Source organism: Austrofundulus limnaeus, unplaced genomic scaffold (assembly GCF_001266775.1).
Source record: "Austrofundulus limnaeus strain Quisiro unplaced genomic scaffold, Austrofundulus_limnaeus-1.0 Scaffold51, whole genome shotgun sequence".
In the NCBI taxonomy this organism is placed as follows: domain Eukaryota; kingdom Metazoa; phylum Chordata; class Actinopteri; order Cyprinodontiformes; family Rivulidae; genus Austrofundulus; species Austrofundulus limnaeus.
Genome location: NW_013952453.1, coordinates 1,047,190 through 1,057,526, shown reverse-complemented (window position 1 = coordinate 1,057,526; position 10,337 = coordinate 1,047,190). Strand labels below are relative to the sequence as shown.

Genomic DNA, 10,337 nt, shown 5'->3' with positions numbered 1-10,337 from the left:
CCCTACCCCCACCCTACCACCTGCAGGTGCGAGTTTTACCTATTTTTGAGGCTCTTTATACAGGTAAACGTCCAAAGAGGTTGACATGTAATCCTTCTTTATTGTAACTCCACAAGCCCCTCTTTCATCCCTTTTCTGAGATGTGTCTCAGATCAATTCATTTTGAGGCTGTCTCTTTAAATCCAAACAAGGCGCTTCACACCCCACCCCCCCTCCAAGCTTCCAGATGACCCTTTTTGGGGTTTACGACCATACAGAGGCACAGAAACGTTTTATTCGCAAATTAATTACAAGAGGTCTTCAAGGGAAGACTTGTCCACACAGCCTTACATGTTGCTAAATCACAAAGATCCTTGCAAATTTTATTTATTAATTTATTTGTTTATTTATTTTTGTTTTGTTTTGTTTTTTCTTTAAAGTACAAGATCTGACATCATGACGGATTTAGTAAAAAAGGCATTCTGACAAAAAAAAGTGTGCTTGTTTAGACAGTGTTCCAGAAACCCTTCGTCCTGCCACTCATGTTGATCGTGTTGACACCTGCCACCTGCCTGAACATTAATGCTGACCAAGTACACTGTGACAGTTTCTACTTTTAGCAGGGTAAAGCGCACTGTCACCCTGAAAAATAAAATGATTTAGTAAATATATCAAGTTCAAGATATTGACTTGATCTCCATGATCTCCAGCATTCATTTCAGCTGAGCAGTTGGTCCGTATATGTATGTCCCACCTTACAGATTACATAATTTAAAGCTTAAATGGACTTCTGGGATTGCTTTGTAGTGATCCTTTGCAAATTTGTCCGAAAATCTTTTAGTGTTTTAGTTTTTTAGGCTCAGAAATGTGTTAAAACAATCTGATGGGCTGTTTTTAGAGAGTGTTGGCACTTTTGTAAGGTGTTGCTCTCTTAATGGAAAATGAAGCAAGTAATTACAGATAAAACTGTGCTCTGAGGTGGATGTTAAGACAGTGTGTCTGCATTTTCACAGTTTTTAACCACAAACTCTTTATGAAACTATGTAGTGACAATTTAATAGAAGATGCCACACAAGTCATTTTGCAGTGATTGAAATGCCACAATCCTTTAATATTTCTGAGCCTAAAACTTGACTCCAAGATAAATCTAAGCATGTCGCAGCCTTTAACTAACTACTTGGTGTCAGTTACTAACAGATCTTTAGAAAGCTAAAAGCGTCTGTGTCTTATAATTTCAGTACCAAATTGATGGTTAAAATGGAAATGATGACTGACACTAGAAGCAAAAAAACAGAATTAGAATGAAGAAGAGCTGTTGCGTATTAACTCATTGCTTTTTTCCCCAAAGTAAAGTAATTAAAACTAAATGGATTGCTGTAATTATTAGAGCTACTGTATATTTGGAACCATAATTTGAAATAAGCATCCATTATGCTAGTGTTGAGGGTAAATTTTACAACGTTTTGTCAAACCAGACAAGGTAGACTTTTAACTCCCATTTATGATCTAACACAATTCTGCTAAAATTCTATGGAAAAAAACATCTTCACACCTTCTTTAATCACAGTGATTCCTGATAAGATCAAGAACTTTTAAATGTAATATTTTAACTTGTTATACCTCATTTCCCACACCTTATGGGGGGAGCCATGTTAAATGTTTTGCTCCCTCAGGCACCTGTGTCCAGGCAGAAACACATCAAACAATAATGTTTAAACTTTGAACAGTGCAGGTGTGAGTGTATGATGGATGTATTCATTATTGTTGCTTGCTTTTGTTGATTTACTGATTCACCTACTAGTTTATTTGATGTGTTCAGGTGTCACCATGGAAGATGGGGAAAACTGGAGCTCTCAGATCAACCGACTGCAGGAACTTTTGGATAAACTGGAGTGCCAGGTGTGTTTTTTATTTTATTTTATTTTATTTATGTAGACTTACTGTTGGAACAGGTAAAAATAGACATTAAAATAGAGTCTCAAAATGGCAAAAAAAATAGCAAATAATTTTTCTGGTGAAAAAAAACTGAAAAAAGTATTATAAATATGTTATTAGTATAGTTTATTTTATTGTTGTATCTTTGAACAAAGTGTAAATTTTCTGCTTGAATGATTTTAGTAGTGATGTCAGAAACAACAGCCATGAGCACGGTTTGTGTGTTTTCAGACAGCGCTTCATAAAGAGCTGTTGATTTTTAATTTCTTTGGGTTCCGTAAATGTAAAAATAAAAACAGTTTTTTTTATATGCAGCTCTGCAGATTGGTGTTTTTGTCAAACACCAAGTGCAGTCACCTCCCCAGATTTCTCAAACCATGACCAATTCTCACCACCCATCCCCAATCCTCTTTCACGCTCTCTTGCTCCTTCTTCTTCCCTCTGTGTCTGCTCCTTTGCTTTATGAACTCCTGTTACGACCACCTTTTGACGCTCATTCTTTCACTCTTTCCAGCCTCTCTCCAAAACGTTTTTTTCCCCCTCCTCCCCCCATTCTTCTGTTTTGTCAAACCGGAGGGACTCAGAGTGCAATATCAAAGCAGTTCATAACCTGCAGCACGTTCTGAGAGCAATATCCATCCCAGCAACCCGACGCTGACACCGTCACACCTTCTGTCTGTCTCACTCTTGTTTGCTGCTCTCTCAAATGAAACAAGGAGGTTTCGACCTTCCAGCTCACTCCATGTTGTTGCATTTATTATAAATCATCTTTCTTAATATAAAACTTCGACAAAGATCTTTTCTCTGCTAACTGTTTGTATATATTCTGTTGCACGTCTGATCTTGGTTTGATTATGGGCTTTTTCTCATCTTTCTCACCATTTGGTTTTAGAGTCCCAAACTGGAGCCTTTAAAGGAGGACACACTGGCCAGCACCTATAAGTCTGTAAGTAGGATTACCTGGGAAAAAATGAATTTAGTACACCAAAATAAAATGTAGCTCTTTTGTTAATTATTTTTAAAATGTGTTTGGACATTAAGCACTAGAATTTGAAAATCTTTTTTTTTTCTGTTGGCTGCTGTTCTTTGTGGGGATCACAAGATTATGTACACAAAAACAACATTTTACCACAACTTATTGATATTCTACAGACTATCAGAAGTTTGTGTGAGCTCAGACATGCATGTGGAAACGCAAATGTAGATTTACCCAATTAAACATTTTAATCGTTGCATACATTTCTACAGAAAATGTCAGATCACCGAATGCATTCTTGCTGTTACATTTTATTCATATACTGAAATAATTAGATAATTATGTGTTTTGATGAGGCAGGCATTGTGCATAGTCTCATTTTGGTTTTGACTTTAATTGAAGTAAAGTTTTATTTATTTAAGTAAGTAAAGTTTTATTTATACAGCACCTTTCACAGAAATATATTCACAAGGTGCTGTACATTCAGGGAAGGGGGAGGGAGCAGTTAAGAAACACCCATTCAAGAAGACACACATGACAAACATGGGGGAACAGGTGAAACCGGTCATGCAGCAAACACAGTTGTGCTACCTTTAACAACTTGAAATACACAAAAGGAAAGTTGAGTTAAAAAATTGCTCTGATCCTATGTTTACATCAGAAATACAGGGTCATGTGTGCAAAAAATAATTCGCGTGAGAGCAGGCAGCTTGAGCGGGGGGAGGGGGGGCTTAGGTCAGATAACACGTAGGGGGGGAGGTAAAATGGGGTGGGATCAGAGGAGTAGGTGACGTTGGCTGTGTCCAAAACGACAGGCCGGGTCCTCCGGAGGACCCAGACTACCCGATCAAGGTGGGCCGTGTCCTTGGTAGACCGGGAAGACCGGAAGGCTGTGAATTTGGACGGTCTAGCCTCCCATCCTTACATCATGTCACCTAGCAACTGTGACGATGCTAAACAAGCAAACTTAAATCAAAACTAGAAAAATATCAATATATTATCATTATTAGTATCACAAAACAATAAAAGTAACTTAAAGGTAACATTTGAAGAACTAATTGACCCGCTGTAGGTGCATGTTTATTTCGCGTATTTTTATGACAAAAATAATATTTCAAAACATGTCTACACAAATGATAAAAGTGTTCGAATTACAACTGCTAAAAAAATTAATTTTTATATCACCATATTTTTATTTAAAACGTATTCTTTTCTCTCACTTAGTCCGCCATTACTAGCATAAAAAAAATCTCCGGTCGGGCCACGATGCATTATGGGATATGCTGGGCCGGGAAGGATCCATCAGACCTGTCCTTCGATTCGGGCCAAAGGAAGGGCGCATTTGTCGGCCGCATCAGAGGAGTCTTCGGTTTTGGATGGCCTTCGTCGCGGCGCTGTGACGTATGCCGCCGACGAATTCAGCCTTCGGAGGACCCGGCCCACTGTTTTGGACACAGCGGTTGAGGGAGGAGGGCCCGTGCTAGGTCCCTACTCTGGCCACCGCCAGAGTCCAGAGTCACATGATGTTATCGTCTCCTGCTCGTTTAGCCAGAGTTCAGAGTTTCTCTTCCTCGGCCATGGGTTCCGGAGCCAGGACCAGCACGGGTGATGGGGGTGGGAGTGCAACAAGCTCTTTGTTGACATTCCATCCTGGGGAGATTCACATAAACACTGCCATCAAGGCTGTGCCACTGGGAGCCAAATAGATAATCCAATTGTTTTGGAACAAAGCAGCCTTGAATTTCCTGCTGCTTTTAAAATGTCTTAACTGCATCTCTGGAGTGGTGAAAAAAACAATCAGCCAATTTTGGGGTCTTCCTCACCTCTCACCTACTGAAGCGTCACCCATAAGTTTGTCGATGTTTTGTCTACACCCATACGACTTGTGCAGAATGTCATACATACTTTGTGTTTCTTTCATCTACAGTCTCAGCTGCGAGGCCTTGTTTTTGTTAATAATGCAGTCTTTCCTCGGCACATCTGGACCTTGTTAAGTAATGATCATATCTGTCCCGCATCTCTAATCCCTCCTTGGGGGGCATCAGGGATGTACTTTCAAGCTGTGAGCCGTTTTGTCTAATTTAATTTTCTATTTGAAATCCCTGATCTGATAAATGTTTATTTAACCTTTTATAAATACTTGAGTGTTTCACCTTTAAGTTGGACTCTGCATTTAGGATTGTTTGTTTGTCCTGTTGTTGACTGTACATGTAATCAGTCCAATTTTACTGATAGGAAAAATAAAAAGTCAAACCTGAAACTTTTTCTCAAAATATAAAACCACGTATTTTTTCAATCTCAGATTTAAAACCCTAACATGCTTTTCTCTGTTTTTATTTTTGTTTTTATTACTTTTCCATTTCTCTCACTGTACTCATCTGAGCTTTTTTGACGATATATCTAAAACAAAACTTGACTGGCTCATTAAAAAGCCAACACGTAGAAATGTTTCCTCTTGATCAAAGTCAAGTCGAGTTACCTCACATTTAAGACCAACATACAGACTCGAAGTTATAATTGCTTTGTCAGATTTACTGTCTGAAGGCAGCTGCACGGTGTAAAATATTTGAAATTACACATTGTGCAACTATGATCTAATAAACTCGGATTTAACTTATTTGACGTGTGGACTGCATGATGACAGAAGCTCCTTAATGGGAGTTAATGGCACACAGCAACAATTTTCCCTGCTTTTTCTTACTGCTCCTGCTTGGTGCAGTAATTATACCAGCTGAAGGACACGTCTAGCAAGTCTTCTGTTTTTATTCTTGTTTTTTTTTTCTGTAATTCTCTGAGGGGAAAGAATGCACCTTGTTTCTAGACTTTTATATTTTAGCACATTATTTAAAGTAGAAGAATATGTTAAAAGCTTATAAAAAATACCTGTTAAGGCATTTTGACACATCTCTGCCACAGCTGCCGGATTATTTCTATGAGACTGTTGTCAGAGTGTCCTGATTACAGTTGGCTGCATTCTGCGACAGAACAAATTGTAGTTGATTATTGAAAAAGCTAATGGTGTTTTTCATCTGAATCCACACAAAGCTCATTTTCACACACATTTCAGGAAATGGACAAGAGTTCACACATGGTCATTTCAATCCATTCACCAGTTTCAAGCATAAGTCTCATTCAGCTAGATTTTCATTTGTCTGATTCTGCGTCACCAACTCTTTTTTCTTTATGCACTCTGATGCTAAAGTACATTACAGCACTGGTTACAGTATGTTCCACAAAGCTGAGAAAATTCCAATATTTTTTTCTCCATTTATACTCAGCAGTTTTTATTTTTTCACTACAAAAGAGAACATTTTTAATGTTGACCGTGCAGTTCCTGCTGGAGAATGAAACCATAAAAGCATCTACTTGCAATTCTTTCTTCTTTTCTTTTTTCACGTTGATGTTGAACAGTGTAGCCAATTAAATTTACTGAACAAATTTAAAAGATCAATAATGACCAAAATGTGCCAATCACACCTATGAAAATCAAAATACAACAATAAATGAAGAACTTAAAAAATTTACAGTAACACGGTCGTTTGCTCAAAACAATGGGAATACAATTGCCTGATTTTGAGTCTGCACATTTGGGATGTTTATAATATTGAGTGAACAGAGGTCACAAGGTAAAACTGAATATAAAACAGGGCATCAGTTCATGCTGAGGATGAATAGCTGTCATTTGCAGGCAGACTTTGTTGCTATTGATTTGTTAATGGACAAAAACATGAACTTTTCACCCCTTTCAAGGACTGACAAGGTGCTCAAGTACCTAAAAGACCAGAGTATGTCATGTTTTTTTTTTTGAAAGTTTGTGAAGAAAATGTATGGGATTAAAAACGTACCATTGCCTGACCTACTTTCAGATTGTTGCTGCAAAAATATTGCTCCAAGGAGAAAGTGACACTAATTACATTTTGTGGTAACATCAATGTTTTGTTGCTGTGATTTCTATTTCTTTTTTGTCACAATTGCAAACAAAATGTAGTTGCTACATGAGAAAAATAATAAATGAGGATGGATTGACTGATTTAGTCAATATAAGACTTTGGGAAAACAATCAAATCCCCTTTAAAATTCTCCATCTGGACAATTTTTCGCAGACAATCTAGGAGACACTTGGAAACAGTGAGTTCCCTTATTTGCACCCTTTTTTTGCTTTGATCTTTGCCAGGGCTCTTATTACCATATTATTTTCCCCATAGGTGCTTTTTCAACTCCTCTAATTGCCCAACTTTTATTCTTTTCTGTGTGGAATTAATTATAACCCACACTGCTATTTGAACGACTTCCAGAACGTCGAGGGGAACAACCTCACTTCACATAAATGTCTCAAACCCCAATGTCTAAAACAAACAAGCAATTCATCCCAAAGGGAATTGAAAGCTGAAACACAGACAACAGAAATCTGTCATCATCCCATTTTATAGATTCTTGTATTTCTGCCAACAGAACATCCTGCTGGTTCAGAGGCAGATGTCTGTAATTGATGAGTCGCTAGACAACTTCCGGAAAGTTCTCAAGAGTTACATCGATGCCACCTCAGCCCACTCTGACAACTTGCAGTGAGTGCCTTGCACTTTTTTTTTCTTTGTCTAAATAAAGCAATAGATCTTTAAAACACTGTCAGATTCTGCTGCTGTGGCACTTTCTGAACGGTGCTGAATCAGAGGGCCTGAATCGTCAGCTCGGCTCAAACTGACGCAGAGAATGAAAGGATTGTTTATCAGCTGTTTTGTGGTTTCACAGACTGCGAAAAACCTGATAAGTTTTAGTTTTATGGTAATAATTTAGCAGTTTTCTTCTGAAAACATCATTTGTCTCAAAGCTCTTTTACTCTTTTCTTTCCCCTACACAGAACTTATCTGATAATCCTCTAAAGTATAAAAATGTTTTTTCTTGCATGTTTTTTGCACCGTTGCTGTCATTTTTTTTTATATTCCTGCTCCAATCTACTTTTCTTTGCTCTGTCAGTGTGTCTGTTCAGAAGTTCCCGGGAAAGTCGTGTTACATAATGTATGAGTTCTGGCAAGACCGCATCTCCTGGATGAGGTTAGTACAGCATCAGATATTGGCAGACTGTTTGGCATTTTTGTACTTCTTCATGGAAACGTTCCCCACCAGCAAAGACGAGCAGATGGCCCATCTCTGCCTGCTCACACACAGAATACACACACAGTCACAAAGGTGATCCTTAAATGCTTCTAAGTTGTCTACATTTCTAGGGTGGTCAGCTAGATCAAATGTAGCTGTGGTCAAAAACAAGTTAAGATCTTTAAAGGTGTATTGTGGACTTATAAAGCACTGCAGTTTTTATCTAAAGTCTGATTTTACCTATTTTTGTCTTTAAAATCACTTAGATTTAATGGTTTATTTTTGCATTTTGCACTTTTAAATGTGCTTATAAGGAAACTTGAGTTGAAATGCACACAACACATACAGAGAAAAATGCAGATGCATCATGTTTTGATCCATTTTTTATGACAAGTGATATTTTTTGTTTGTTTTTTTTTCTTACCTCTATAGTTATCTTCAGTCCAACAGCAGCAAGGATTTCCAGCGCTGCGTCATTGACATGCTGGAGGACGCTGAAGTTGTTTCCACCATGTTGCTCCCAGGTTAGGATTTGTGTTTTGCAAATGCTTAAAATGTCCATCGAGCCAAAGTTTAAAATCCTATATCCATCCAAAAAAATCTTTTTCATCTTGTTTTGAAACTGAGTTATTAAGCAAGAACAGAAAGTGTAAGTTTAAAAATCTTGTTTTCAGAACGTGCACCGTTTGTCTTGTTAGATTGAAAATTTGACTCAAATTAAGTGACAGAATTTCTGCCAATAGAGTGAGAACATTGCACTTGGTAAGATTCTTGAAATAAGAAAAAATTTTAGTTCAATCAAGTATTTCAAGAATCTTACCAAGTAAAATACTCTCACTCCGTTGGCAGAATTTTTGTCACTTAATTTGAGTCATATTTCCAGCTTAACAAGATAAATAATCATACATGTTCTGATAATACGATTATTAATCTTACACATTCTGTTCTTGTTTAGTAAATCAGTCTCAAAACAAGATCAATAAAACTTTTTGGCTGGATATAAGACTTGAAAACTTGGTTAGATACACAGTTTTTGGTTTTAAATAAGCATTTTATGTCTCCTTCGATTCATTTGATCAGCTTTCCTACTTTACTGAAATACACAAAAAAGTGTTTTCTGTAATTCAACAATTGTAAACACATTGCTCCCTGCACACTCCTAATTTCTAAGCGACAGGACAGTTTTATATCTGGCGAAGTGACTTCCACATGACGCATGCACACATTCTGCTCATTATCACATGGTTGACTCCTCAGCACTCAGCAGAGTTGTATGATTCACCGCCACTCGAAGCTCAGGCCACTGTCGTGACTCTCTCATCTTGACATTTGATTAATTTGTTGTTGGCGACACCGAACCACATGTACCTCAGAAAGCAGCAGCCCTGGTTATTATTTCTGCCTCCCTGCTTTCATTGGCATGATGATGATGATGATGTAGCTGTGTGGGCTGTGTACGTTGTGCTCGTTGCTAGGTTACTTTTCACATGATTGTTGACTTTCACATCTGTGACTCTCATGAACTCATCCTGCTTCAGACAGTCAAATAAAAAAACTCAAAACAAAACAAACAAAAAGTTTAAAAAAATACACAATTAACTGTTCTGATGTATTCAAAAGAAGCTCTTATTGTTGTAAATTGTTTGAAAGAATCACATGATTTCAGAAGGCCTGAACAATATAATTCACCTTGTTTATTGCGGATTTTATTTTGAGTTCCGATCTTTTAAAAACAATGCTGTTTTTCTTGGTGGAAAAAAAAAGTTTATAAACTGCTTCAGAAGTGGTACTGCTGACGCGTCTTTTGCAGCCACATTGCACTCGTTTTGATGAAGAAGGATGGTGGTTTATGAGATCCACAAAGCAAGACAGGTCAGACCCTGGAGGCAATAATAGAAAAGTAAATAAAACACAACTTCTGAAGGTGCTGCGAGATATTATTTATTGTGCTGAAAGGTCACAAGAAAACTGCCTTTTATTTTTTTTCTGGGGAAAAAAAGCTTTGCGATAGCTAGTAGGTGTTCAAAAGGACATGAGTCTTGAAAACCAATAATCAGCTTGCTTCGTAGAACACATCTTTTTTTTAATTTCTGACTTTGTTTTTTTTTTTAGATTTTCTTTTAGAATTTTTATGCCATAACTGATATTATTTTTATATTTACATGTTTAGTAAATAAGTATCTGAATACTAAAATTCCTAATACATAACCTGTAAATGTTGAAAACAGGGTTAGAAAATGTATTCCTGCTTAATGACCTGTGTTCAGCTGAACAAACAAGAAAATTCAGACAAGCTCACGCACACACACATACATACACACACACACACACACACACACACACACACACACAC

The 10,337-nt window shown here is 37.4% G+C and overlaps 1 protein-coding gene across 1 annotated transcript in view; it reads left to right on the top strand.

The window, feature by feature from the left end:
- Positions 1-10,337, top strand: part of necab3 (N-terminal EF-hand calcium binding protein 3) — a gene marked incomplete in the record, with an annotated part of 45,547 nt that overhangs the window by 33,799 nt on the left and 1,411 nt on the right. Inside the window, 5 exon segments of the mRNA XM_014008608.1 lie at positions 1,799-1,878; positions 2,807-2,860; positions 7,343-7,455; positions 7,865-7,942; positions 8,417-8,508. Of these exon segments, the coding sequence (XP_013864062.1) occupies positions 1,799-1,878; positions 2,807-2,860; positions 7,343-7,455; positions 7,865-7,942; positions 8,417-8,508 (417 nt within the window).